General features: G+C 38.5%; 2 protein-coding genes across 2 annotated transcripts; both read right to left on the reverse strand.

Annotated features, from left to right (window-relative positions):
- Positions 1 to 7,715: 7,715 nt before the first annotated feature.
- Positions 7,716 to 8,945, reverse strand: LOC109221376. Its single transcript, XM_019385860.1, has 3 exons — positions 8,307 to 8,945; positions 8,063 to 8,246; positions 7,716 to 7,984 (listed from the first exon to the last, which is right to left on the reverse strand). Exons 1-3 carry the CDS (start codon positions 8,943 to 8,945, stop codon positions 7,716 to 7,718), a joined length of 1,092 nt encoding a protein of 363 aa, XP_019241405.1.
- Positions 8,946 to 13,091: 4,146 nt separating this feature from the next.
- Positions 13,092 to 13,505, reverse strand: LOC109221377 (receptor-like protein 2). Its single transcript, XM_019385861.1, has one exon. The coding sequence runs from the start codon at positions 13,503 to 13,505 to the stop codon at positions 13,092 to 13,094; it is 414 nt and encodes a 137-aa protein (XP_019241406.1).
- Between the last annotated feature and the right edge of the window lie 262 nt (positions 13,506 to 13,767).

The following is a 13,767-nucleotide window of genomic DNA, read 5'->3' on the forward strand; positions in this document are numbered from 1 at the left end:
GATAAGCCCATAATACTCCAGGTAATACCTCAGGCCAATTACCTTTTGAATCTTGTAACCTTTTCTTCAAGTTGTTGATAATGACCTTGTTTGTGGATTCCGCTTGTCCATTACCCACTGGATGGTATGGCGTAGATGTTATCCTTTTAATTTGCCAACTATGAAAAAATTCTGTGATTTGAGCTCCTATGAATTGTGGTCCATTATCACACACGATTTCCTTCGGCACTCCAAAGCGGCATATTATATTCCTCCAAACGAAGTCTTTAACTTCCTTCTCTCGTACCTGTTTAAATGCTCCTGCTTCTACCCATTTAGTGAAATAATCAGTAAGTACAAGTAGAAACTTCACCTGACCTTTTGCTTGTGGTAATGGACCTACGATATCCATTCCCCATTTCATAAAGGGCCACGGAGCTATGACAGGATGCAGTAACTCAGCTGGTCTATGCATATTATTTCCGTACCTTTGACATTTATCACATTTAGACACAAAACTGTTTGCTTCCTCTTCCATCTTAGGCCAATAATACCCAGATCGAATCAATGTTTTTACCAGCGACCTTCCTCCCGCATGATTTCAGAAATGTCCTTCATGTATTTCTCTCATTACGTATTCTATTTGGGAAGGTCCAAGACACCTTGCTAATGGTCCACCGAACATCTTTCGATAAAGGTTTCCTTGATATAAACAGTAACGAGCAGCCTTTTTTCGGAGCGCGTGTACCTTCCTTTTGTCATCAGGTACGGTTCCGTACTGCAGAAAAGCAACAATCTCGTTTCTCCAATCCAAGGTTAAATTATTAAAATTTACCTCATTCTTGTCAGGCTCGAGAATGGAATGAAATAAATGTACAACTGAAGCATTTGCATCTTTTGCCACGTCTGCTGCAGATGCGAGATTGGCTAAAGCATCTGCCTCTAAATTTTCATCTCTTGGTATTTGCATAACTTTCCACGTCTGAAACTGCTTTATTAATTCACGCACTTTTCCTAAATACTCTTGCATTCGTGCCTCCCTGGCTGCGTAAGTCCCCAGCATCTGGTTAACAACAAGTTGTGAATCACTCTTGATTATAATCTGGGTTATGCCAAGTTCCCGAGCCAATGCCAAACCTGCAATGACAGCTTCATACTCTGCTTCATTGTTAGTTATCGAATGACACTTTATAGCTTGTCTAATAATTTCACCCGTGGGTGGTACGAGAACTATTCCTAAACCTGCGCCTTTTACGTTAGATGAATCGTCAGTGAATAAAATCCAAGTCCCCGGGTTTGCACCATTAAAAACTTGTAATTCTTTTTCAGCTTCTAATTGCATCCCCTGACTGAAATCAGCTACGAAATCAGCTAATACCTGAGATTTTATAGCAGTCCTAGGTTGATAAGTGATGTCGTACTCACTTAATTCTATAGCCCATTTCGCTAATCTACCTGATAATTCATGTTTATGCAAAATGTTTCGTAATGGAAAAGCAGTAACCACAGCAATGGGATGACATTGAAAGTAAGGTCTTAATTTTCTAGATGCCATAATCAAAGCAAGCGCTAATTTTTCTAGTTGCGGGTACCGTGTTTCTGCATCTAGCAAAGACTTGCTTACATAATAGATAGGAGATTGCTTACCTTGATCCTCCCGGACTAAAACAGCACTTACCGCAACTTCTGACACGGCAAGATAGATGAGTAACTTCTCTCCTACCTTTGGTTTCGCCAACAACGGTGGATTTGACAAATATACTTTCAGATTCTTAAGTGCTTGCTGACAATCTTCGTTCCATTCAAAATGATCCTGTTTCTTTAAAGCTGAGAAAAATTTGAAGCATTTTTCTGAAGACTTGGAAATGAATCTCTCCAGAGCTGCAATTCTCCCAGTTAGTCTTTGAACTTCTTTTTTACTCGTAAGCACATCTGGAATTTCTTCAATAGCCTTAATATGTGCAGGATTCACTTCAATTCCACGGTTAGAAACAAGAAAACCTAAAAAATTTCCTGATGCCCCTCCAAATACACATTTTTCTGGATTCAATTTCATATTATATTTTCGTAAAATTTTAAACGTATCAGATAGGTGCGATATATGATCTTCTGAATGTTGAGTTTTAACTAGCATATCATCTATATACACTTCCATGGTTTTACCTAAATGTTCTTGAAACATTTGGGTGACCAACCTTTGATACGTTGCACCTGCATTCTTAAGACCGAAAGGCATTACCTTGTAACAGTAAGTCCCCCTGTCTGCTATAAAAGAAGTTTTTTCTTAATCGCCTGGATCCATCTTGATTTGATTATAGCCTGAATATGCATCTAAAAAACTTAATAGCTCATGCCCTGCAGTAGCGTCAATTAACTGGTCTATGTGCGGTAAAGGAAAGGAATCTTTTGGACAGGCTTTATTAAGGTCTGTGTAATCTACACAGACTCGCCACTTACCGTTCTTCTTAGGAACCACAACAGTATTAGCTAACCAGTTAGGATACTTTACCTCACAAATTGAACCAATTTTTAGTAACTTTTGAACTTCCTCTTGAATCACCTTATTTTTGAAAGTTCCTTGCTTTCTTTTCTTTTGCTTGACGGGAGGATATGATGGATCTTCATTCAACTTTTGAGTCATGACTTCCGGTGGTATCCCTGTCATGTCAGAATGGGGCCAAGCAAAACAATCTGCATTAGCTTTTAAAAATTCAATCAATTTACGTTTTACCTCCGGGCTAAGATTAGCTCCTATGTATACTTTTCTCTCGGGCCAATGTATAAACAAAACCCCGGCCTCTAGCTCTTCTATCGTTGTTTTGATATTTTCGTTCTCCTCCGGTTCTTGAATGGTGTCAGGTCTCGAATCCACATCTGTTTGTTTTTGCTCAGGTGAGGTTGACTCCGTGGTACCCTCACCTAAATTCTGTAATTGCTATTTGTCTCCACCATTAACAATTGAATCTGCAACGGAATTGATGCTTCTAGATGTTTGTTGATCGCCTCTAATTTGGCATATTCCCCCATGGAGATGGGAATTTAATAACTTGATGTAGAGTTGATGGGACAACATCCATATCATGGATCCAAGGTCTCCCCATGATTATATTATAAGCGATTTCCATATCTACTATCTGAAATTTAGTTTCTTTAACAACACCTGCAGCAAAAGTTGTTAGAACTACCTCTCCTTTTGTTACTACACTTGAATTGTCGAACCCGGACAAGGTACGCGCTTTCGGTATCATTTTGTCTTCAACTTGCATTTCACGTAATCCCTTAGTAGTATAATATTTACGGAACTTCCTGGATCAATCAAAACTCGTTTTACATTAGTGTCATGTACAAGTAAAGATATTACCAGTGCGTCGTTGTGGGGGGTCATTACTCCTTCAGTATCTGCATCATCGAAAGAAATACTTTCATTTTCTAAAACTTGTCGTACCCGTTTCCCGTGTGTAATCATTACTTTAGAAACTTTGTTGGAAGCCGTATATGTTACATTATAAATATCTTCTCCCCCACTTATAATATTCACGGTTCTCTTGGGTGATGGGGGCTTTGGTGGCTCTTGCCTATTTTTCATATAGGCTTGCTTACCTTTCTCACTAAATAACTCAGTGAGATACCCTTGTTTCAATAGATGATCCACTTCACTTTGTAAGAATCTACATTCTGAAGTCTTATGCCCGAGATCATTGTGGAATTCGCACCAATGATCTAGATTGCGCCTATTTGGATTTGACCGCATCTCTTTTGGCCACCGTACCTTGTCTCCCATGCTCCTTAAAACAGCTACGAGCTCGGAGGTAGTGACATTGAAATTATACCCACCGAATCTCGCTTTTAAACCTCTGTCATCACCTCGTGACTCTTGTCTGTTTCGGTCATTTCTGAACCTTGATGAAGAACCAAATTCCCTGTTCCTCGATTTTTGATCATATCGTTTATTATCCTCCTTTGACCGTGAGTCTTTTCCTGCAGGTCCCATATATGGATCGTATCTGTTTTTACCTGATCTTTTTTTGGTTTCTGACCTCCTGGAATTGCTCCTTTCTTCATGATGAAACTGAGGTACGGTATCTTCCTCAATTCGCAACTTCGTACTGTACCTGTTATAAACGTCTTTCCACGTGGTTGCAGGGAACTCTCGAAGGCTTTCTTTAAGTCTTCTCGTGGCTTCTGAACTTTTGTCATTTAAGTTGCTTGCAAAAGCTATTGCAGCCCAATTATCAGGTACACGGGGTAAAGTCATCCTTTCACGTTGGAATCTATCAACAAAATCTCTGAGCAACTCTGAGTCCCCTTGTTTAATTTTGAAAATATCTTCCATTCTTTTTTCAACCTTTTGAGCTCCCGAGTGCGCTTTAATAAAAGAATCTGCAAGCTCAGCAAAAGAGTTTATAGAATTTTCAGGTAAAAGAGAATACCAGGTTAATGCACCCTTAGTGAGTGTTTCTCCAAATTTCTTGACCAACACGGATTCAATTTCTTGCTTGGTCAAATCGTTGCCTTTTACACCTGCAGTAAATGCAGTTATATGATCACGTGGGTCTGTTGTGCCATCATATTTCGAGATGTCAGGCATTTTGAACTTTATAGGGATTGGAAGGGGAGCAGCACTTGGTTTCCTAGGTTGTTGCGAGTATTTATCCACATCCACTCCTTTGATTACAGGGGGAACTCCAGGGATTTGCTCGATGCGCTCATTTTGTTCCTTAAGTTGTTTCTGCAAAGTTAGTACTAAATTTTGCAAATGAGAATTATTTGAATTACCTGGTTCTCCTTCCTGTGGTTCACTGGAGGTTCCTCCATTTCCAGAATTAACAAGGCCAGAACGAGGATTCTCCAATGTATTGTTATTAGGCGTAGGTGTAGGTGGTGCAACAGGTAATCGACTAACTAGAGCTTGAAGAGCTTTGCTAACCCGTGCATCAAATACTTTTTGTAAAGCTTCATCTGGCCCTTCAAAATGTTCAGATTGCTCTTGTTCATCAGCACGAGATTCAGGAGCAGGAGTACCTTCACGAGATTGACGTGGTGAATTTTGAGGGGAAGGAACCACGTTAATGTTTTGTAAATCTCCTTGATTCTGATGGATTTGATTTTCATCACCGTTATTGTTTTTGTTTTTGTTTGACATGATGATAACAACAGATAAAATGTAACTTAAAAAGAATAGATTATCAGATTCCCGGTAACGGAACCAATTTGTTTAACCAAAAAACTGAATATTTGGTTAAAGCTAGAAATTAAGAGAGAAATCAGGTTACTGATAATAAAGAAATGAGAGACTTTGAGAACAACAATAAAGCAATGAATAAGTATATATTTCAGTATAATCTCGATGATATTTCGTGTCCTACAAATGTTGAGTCCTTCTCCTTTTATAGTTAATTCTAAGAGAAAGTGTAATGCCTTTGTCTTAATAAGGCAATTATGAGCAATAAATGACATTAAAAGAAACGTTACTCAATCATTCCTATTAAATACAAATTCTCTAACGTATTTGGCATTTAATGCTGAATTTGGACTCTTTTACGCTATCAGATTCATGAGCTTTAAATGACTCGAACAGGTACGAGTCTCATTTCATTTGAATAATAGCTCGTGCCTTTAAGTATCTTCTCTCACGCATCTGTTGTGGCTCGTGCCTCCTAACTGATTACCACGTTTTGACCATTTGACCAATCCACGTGTCATGACACGTCATCTTCAATATATAAATTTATTTTTTTCCCAATACAATTACCTATCCCTCGTAAAACCATGTGCCCTCACAATAAAAGCAAAAAGAATAAGAAGAATCCACACATTCGAATCAAATTCTCAAATATATTTTAAGGACTCTTATTTCAGAGAAACTCCGCTCACTCTCACAAAGAAGTCATATGCATGCACTTGGTACCATAGGCTTGCCCTTAATGTAAATCTCTACTAATATTGGCTCACTCGATCTAAAATCAATTAGGACTTTTATGGTTGTAATGTGAGCTAAGGGATGAGTAGGATATATTTAGTAATAGTAACTCAACCTCCTAAGCACTTTAAGACATCATATGATAAACTTTAAGCGCAAATTCTTCAATCCGCTTCACTTTCACAAACAATATTACCCCCAAAAATATTCTTTTCTTCTTTAAGCACTACTTTAATTCATACCCATTAGCCAGAACAAGACAACAATTTATTCATCTCTATTTTTCCTTTTTTTTTTTTCCAGATTATTCTCTCTTTTTTCCCAACAACTTTTTTTCAATTTCCGCTAGTGGTGTATTATTTTACAAAACAAGTGCACATTTCTTCCTTTCGTTGGTTCCACTCAAAAGCCACCCCACACTTAGTTCCTTCTTACTTCTTTTAGCGCTCATCTCACAATTAAAGTGCTTTAAGAGGTAAAAGGATCAAAATAATGTCAATTGAGAATAAAAAAAGGGTATAGGCTTGTAATGTGGGTGCCAAATAAAAGTATATAGGCTCAAAAGGGTTAACTAGGGATATATCTTATTTGTGATGAGCATTTAAGCTCAAAAAGACCAAAGAAAGCCTAAAATCATTTCTCAAATTGAGCATCACCTCAAATTTCGCTTCAACTCACATACCGGGCAAGTTCTAGACACAAGTACAATATATAGACTACACAAAAATCTCACCACACATGGCACATGACTCACTATGGACGGTCCCATTCCGACTCTCTAATAATGTAAGTATTCACGGAGCCACAAGATATTAAGCATTAAGAACAAAGTGAACATAAGTCAAGTAAACGAGAAATAAGCGTCACGAAACATGTTATCCAACTCAGCAAGGCATCATCAATAATTTCAAATCATAGGAAGATACTACACATGCCAAAGCCTAATTATGCTACTATCAAACAAGTCAAAGGCGCCTAAGTTCATCATCCTTCCTCCATTTATTCTCTAAATTCTTAATCTACTCTAAAAGAAAAAAAATTAAAAACTACTACCCAGTTCAAAATACATCCCATGGAAAAGAACTGATGCACAAAGAAAAACCACAGGGGATTATTACTACCTAAAAGAAATATAAAAGGCATGTTTTTCTATTTTTTTAGTATTTTTGGTTAGACTTTAATCCCTCAAGAAAACTGTCTAGGAGATCCATCATCGGGAAAAGTTCAATTTTTTTTATTTTTTAAATTTTTTAATGTTTTTTTCAAAAATTATTTTTTTCTTTACATAAAAACTACTACACTAAGAAAGAAACTACAACTAACCTAGGATAGCACGGAAAATCATTCAAACAATCTCCTCACCTCACACTTAAAATTGTACAATGTCCTCAATGCACACTGTAAATAACAAGAGGGCAAAAGAGACTCCTTGGTAGGCCAAAGGCCGAAGCATTAGCAGCTCACAAGATACTCAGACTTCTCCCAAGTATGATCCTTTGTTCGGGCACCCCACACTTAGTTCCAACCACATGGCTCACTTTTGCACACTTCCTATGGCTTTGCTCCCTCTGCTCAAAATCCTACAAAATAAAACAACACTATAAAAATAATACAATAAAAAAAGTCAAAAATAAAAGAAAGCAGTAAAGCTGGGTTGCCTCCTAACAAGTGCCTAATTTAACGTCGCGGCACGACACTGCTACTCTGTTCAGGCTGGGTGCTTTCTCTTCTTCTTTCTCCCATTAAGCCTAGCCTTTTTACACGCTCTCAGAAGGTCTCCTCTTTTATCTCTGGCTCTTTTCTCAATCATCCTTACTCACTCAGCTTGCAACACCACCTCCTCCAATTCAGCCGTCCCATCCGAATCACTACAATTCGCATAAGGACTTTGCTTTATCCCCTTCAGTTCTACCGCAGTAATTATGCACAAGTCCTCATAATGCTTAGGTAGATTAAGTGCCTTGTACACATTAAAAGTGATTTCCTCATCGCCAACTCTCACCTTCAACTTCCCTTCCCTAACATCAATAAGTGCTCCACCAGTAGCTAACAATGGTCGCCCCATAATAATAGGTACTTCCTCATCTGCCTCGTAATCAAGAACAATAAAATTAGCAGGAAGAATAAACTTTCCCACTCGAACTAACACATCCTCAATAATACCTTCTGGCATAACTAGTGATCTATCAGCCAACTGCAAAGTGATTGTAGTAGGTTTAAGCACGCCCAATCCGAGTTGCTTGAACAAAGAGGATGGCATCAAATTTATACTAGCCCCTAAATCACACAGGGCTCTACCAACTTCTTGTTTTCCGAGAGACAGCGAAATTGTGAAACTCCCAGGATCCTTCAACTTAGGAAGAAGTTTACTCTGAACTCTAGCACTGCACTCTTCAGTAAGTGCAACTGTTTCAAACCCTGTATGTCTTTGCTTGTTTGCCACAATATCCCCAAGATACCTTGCATACTTAGGCACTTCCTGCAAAATTTCCACCAATGGCAAATTCACACGCACTTGGCTCAAAATATCTAAGAATTTCTTGTATATAGCATCATCTTTTTGCTTTTGAAGTCTTTGTGGAAACGGAGGTGGTGGCCTTGTCACAATTTCTAGCTTTTCTTTCTTATTCTCCTCAACGGGCTTAGGAACTAATTCTCCTTCAGGTCTAGCTGTATACTTCTTTTTCTCTAGAACTTCTTCCAATTCTCTTCCATTTCTCAAGGTAACCGCATTGACTTGAGATTTAGGATTAGGCTCAGTGCCACTCGGGAGAGCTCCAGCAGGTCTAGTATTTTGATTTGCCGCTAACTGCCCCATTTGCCTCTCAAGATTTCTAAAATCGGTCCCGAGCTGTTGATTGTCAAGCAACAACTTCAACAAGTCATTCGTACTCTCTTCTGTTTGTTGGGGTGGCTTCTGAGGCTGATTGAAATTTCCTTGGGGCCTATACTGATTTTGATTCTGTTGATTTCCGCCCCATGAGAAGTTAGGATGATTCCTCCAATTTGAATTGTAAGTGTTCCCGTATTGTGCATGCTGATTCATTGGACCTCTGCTTTGTTGCCCCACATAGTATATAGATTCAGGATTCGTGGGCACATGTCACTCATATGACTGGCACCACATAGTTCGCAACAAATAGACATCTGTTGTACATGTTGCATCTGTTGTGTTTGTTGCATTGTCATTTTATTCATCTGATTTGCCAATTTTGCTATATTAGCTCTCACGGCTGAGAAGTCATCAAGCTCAATCAACCCGGCTGCTTCCTGTTTAATTGCCCTTCGTGAATCCCCATCTCCTTGCCAATTATGATCATTAGCAGTGAAGTTATTTAGCAAGAGTTGGATTTCACTATACGGTTTCACCATGCAACTCCCCTACAAGCTGAATCAAGATTTATCTTTGATGCCTCATCTAGCCCATCAATAAAAGTGTGACCTAATACCTCATCAGTCTGACAATGATGCGGGCAGTCTCAGAGTAGCTTCTTGTATCTTTCCCAAGCTTAACGAAATGTCTCGCCATCCCGTTGTTCGAACCCAAGAATCTGACTCTTCAATGACTTTGTCTTCTTAGTGGGGAAAAACTTGATTATGAATTTTCTTACTAGATCATCCCAAGTGTGGATTGAGTTCGCGGGCTCCTTTTGCAACCATTTCTTAGCTTCCCCCACAGTGAAAAGGGGAAAAGTGTCAGCTTGACATAGTCCTTGGAAACGTTCCGATAATTGTAAGTATCCGTAATTTCCAGGAAATTCTGGATGTGCCTCTGCGGGTCTTCATGGGATAGGCCCACATATTGCCATGAGGACTGAATCAGTTGTACAATGTACTATTTGAGTTCAAAATGGCTTGTGATCTCAGGCTTCACAACAGCATGATTCATATTAGCTAGGCTGGGCCTTGCGGCTTCAATCACTGCACGCTCTTCATTACCTGCCATCTCTATTGGCTGTGGTTGAACTACGATGTCCAACTCTCCTTCTATTCTAGTTCTAGCTTCGACTTCCCTCCTCACTCTGTGAAGTGTTCGTTCAATTTCAGGATCAAGAGGAAGGAGATTGTTTGCACTTCTATTCCTTTGTATTCAAGAGAAGAGCCTGCGTTAACACAAACAAGGTAAACTAAAAATTAAAACTTCAATAAATAACTAATACAAGCTCAATTCAGTCAAGTAGCTAATTTCTAAGTCCCCGGCTTCGACGCCAAAAACTTGTTGCGGCCAAACGCACTCACGCAAGTGTATGCAGTCGTCAAGTAATAAAGTAGTGAGTAGAGTATCGTTTCCACGAAGACTTGTGATTAACTATTGACTGAATCAAACTCAATTAACTTATCGATTCAAGAGATTTCCCACAAAATATAGAAGTGACTAATTTACTACCTAAAATTATCAAGCAATGGATGAACTAAAAATCAACCGAAACAATAGCAATTTCAAATAACAATCAGTAGGAGAGAATATTCCAGGGTCACGGGTTAGCTAACAATCATATTGCATTCTTGGCTTAAAATAACTAATTGATTTATCTGGATTGTTGATTGACAGGGTTGATATTACTCATAAGAATCTGTCAAATTCTTACTCGCCTATTCAAGCAAACTTAATGCCTATATGTCTATGGAATTAAGATCAACAAGAATGCATTTACACTTCATGTATTTCAACCAATCAAGACAATTAGGTATATTTCTATCCTAATTGTGAATCCGTTCCCCAGTGCCCGGGTTCAAGAACTTGCTCTATTTAATTCTATATGCAATCTAGAATTCTCACTTTCGAGTTCAACTCTAGATTCGTAGATAGTATTTCACTGTTAGCTACTCAGCGAAATAATTAAAAACAGAATTAAATAAACAACCCAATATGATAAAATCAACTTCATCAAATTAAACTTCAAACATCAACATTCATGTTTCACCCTTGACCCTAGAACAATAGGGTTCTTAGCCACACATGCTCATAGTAATAATTTCAAGTAATTCCCAAGAATACATAAAAATCAATAAAAGAAGGAAAAAGTAAGAAATCAAGACGAATTCCGTGGTTCCCAAGCTTTGTCGTGGCTTTTTCTTGATTTCCAATATGTTAGATGACCTAAAAGAGGTGTTTTTGGCTTATATATTGCGTACAAAAGTCGTGGGCCAAAGTTTTCCTATTCCTAGTTCGACTCAGCTTCAGGGATTGATGTTGGGGTAGATGCTTCGCATCCACCTCGTCCTCCGCTTCTCAGCTTCGCATGTTAGGGTGGATGCTTCGCATCCGCCCTTTGTTCCTCCATCTCAGCTTTGCCCAGGTGCGGATGCTATGGGGATGCTATGGGCCGACTTCACTGCTAAGGGGCACCAAGTAGCCTTCTTTCCAAGATTGGATGCGACGCATCCACCCTTTTCTCCTCTAGTTGGAGCATCTTTTCTTCATATTTTTGCTCTCCAAACACCCTAAATCATCACACACAACTCAATTAGTCATAAATCCAATAATTAAACCATGTTGGGCATTTTTAACACCAAATAGCAACAAAAAGCGGTTAACACATGAGTAAAGTAACATCAAAACATATATAATTATATATATATATATATATATATATATATATATAATTATTTATTAGAATATAAATTATGGGTTGACCCACATGGATGATTCAAACACTATTTCCTTAAGAAATGATAGTGCACGAACAATTTAGGAGTTCTGGCTAGACCAATTTAAGAAATACAAGATTGAAAATTTATCACATTTCTTTTTCCCTTCCTCATGCATATATTTAAAGCGGCCTAATGATTTTGCAAAATTTGGGGTTTCTGATTTTTCGTTGGCCTTGAGAATATATAAGCTGTGATGCTTTGACTCGAGTAGCACGGGCCACGTAGAATTCCGTGTGAATCAACAAGAACCATATTGCAAGGATAAATACTCCTGAACGACCGATAGCAAATTAAAGTAACCGTGAAGGGTGAAAAGAATCCTCATCGAAGAGTGAAATAGAACATGAATCTGTATGCTCCCTAGCCGTGGGATGTACCAGGGCTCTGACCGCATGCCTGTTGAAGTATAAGTTGCTAGTGGCTTGGTTAAGGGAACACACCAGAGCCGTAGTTGGATCTGTGTTTTCTTCTTGTCTAGTGTGGAACATTGTTGCTAGTCAAGATTAAGAAGTCTTTTCCCATGTGATGTGAGGTCTCACGATTTTGACACAATGTTATTAATTTCTACTTTGACATATTTTTTTCATCTGAAAGAATCATTGTTCGTTCTCACGATTCAATACAAGATTCTTGTGATCAAGTTGTTGCGGATAAAGCTTGATATATCTTATGTCTACTACATGTTTCCGTAGGAAGGGGAGCCTTAGAGAAACGGTTAAGTTGTTTCCGTGTGACCTATTGGTCAGGAGTTCGAGCCGTGGAATTAGTCACTGATACTTACATCAGGGTAGGTTGCCTACATTACACCCCCTTGGGGTGCGACTCTTCCCCGGATCATGCGTAAACGCGAAATACTTTACGCACGGGGACTACATGCTTCTGCAATAGGATTTCCTTGATTCCGTAAATGCCAATGCTAGAATTATATTTACTTGTTAGGCTAAACCGGTCCAATGATTCTCTTAACATGGTGTGATATTATCCGCTTTGGGCCAAGCCCACACGATTTTCCTCAAAAGACCTCACACCATTAAGAGATCCCTACACGTTATATGTAGGCTCCCAATCTTTTCAGCTACTAATGTAAGACTTTGTTCGCACACCCAATATTATTAAAATAGAACAGATGGAGTTACTGTATAAAATTGATCATAATTGCAGCTACAGAATACTAAATAAAAAGTTCTGCTACTAAACTATTGGAGCTACTACTTGATCTTCCTGTCAAAAACAATTGCAGAACCTATAACTATATTGCAGACAAGAAACAAAGGAGAAGTAACATGATGTTATCACATATTTATTAGTGCTTTTCCTCTCTGTCTATACTTCAGTTTTTACCTTTTAACACTGAATCAGAGTAACTTAACTTGAACAAACATCAACGCTAAAATAACACATACAAGTAAGTTGCTATCAAACATATAAAAATAATAAACAAAAAATTAAAAAGAGAAAAACACAAACAGAGAAATTCACTTAGACAACAAATTAAAACACAGACTAAAGCATACTTATATTGATGGGATTTTTCCAGTTAAGTTCGTCGTCTCTGAGCTCTCTTCTTTGGCCTTATCTTCTTGTCGGGAATGATGCCTTCAAAAAACTCCACAAACCATTTAGGCTTACCACCTTTAAACATGAAGCTCCACACAACAGTTCCAACAACAAGTTCACAACTGTAGCCTATGACTACTGATTCCCAAGTAAATCCACTAACAAAATATGACTCGTCTTCTTCTTCTTCGGACTCCAATGGTTGAGGAACATGCGATGGATTACTCGTTCCACATTGCTTTGATAAAGGAAGACCACATAAATCAAGGTTGCCAACGTACGAGTCATTTGAAAATGTGTCGAATTGTAGACCTTGAGGAATCGGTCCAACAAGACGATTCTGAGAGAGGTTTAAGACTGCCAGAAAGTTTAGTTTTGTCAATCCCCTTTTCATTTCCTGTGAGCCGATTCCAGGAGAGATCTAACACTTCAAGCATATTCAATTGTCCCAGTTCCTTTGGAATATCACCTCTGAGATTGTTATGGGATAAATTGAGTAGCCAAAGTGAGCCAAGATCCTTTATAGTGTTTTCGGAATTACACCTTCAAAATGGTTGCTTGACAGATCAATGGCCGTCATAATAGAGGTGATTCTTTTTGGCTGAATATCTGTTAGGATCGAAAAAATAAGGTATCATGTGGAAGCTAGCAAAACA

The sequence above is a fragment of the Nicotiana attenuata genome, unplaced genomic scaffold, assembly GCF_001879085.1.
Source record: "Nicotiana attenuata strain UT unplaced genomic scaffold, NIATTr2, whole genome shotgun sequence".
NCBI lineage: Eukaryota > Viridiplantae > Streptophyta > Magnoliopsida > Solanales > Solanaceae > Nicotiana > Nicotiana attenuata.

Coding starts and splice junctions, on each gene's coding strand:
- LOC109221376 (XM_019385860.1), bottom strand. CDS start 8,945: ATGAATCAGCATGCACAATACGGGAACACTTACAATTCAAATTGGAGG. Junction 8,247..8,306: donor GACATACAGGGTTTGAAACA/GTTGCACTTACT, acceptor CCTAAGTTGAAG/GATCCTGGGAGTTTCACAAT. Junction 7,985..8,062: donor ATCACTAGTTATGCCAGAAG/GTATTATTGAGG, acceptor ATTACGAGGCAG/ATGAGGAAGTACCTATTATT.
- LOC109221377 (XM_019385861.1), bottom strand. CDS start 13,505: ATGAAAAGGGGATTGACAAAACTAAACTTTCTGGCAGTCTTAAACCTC.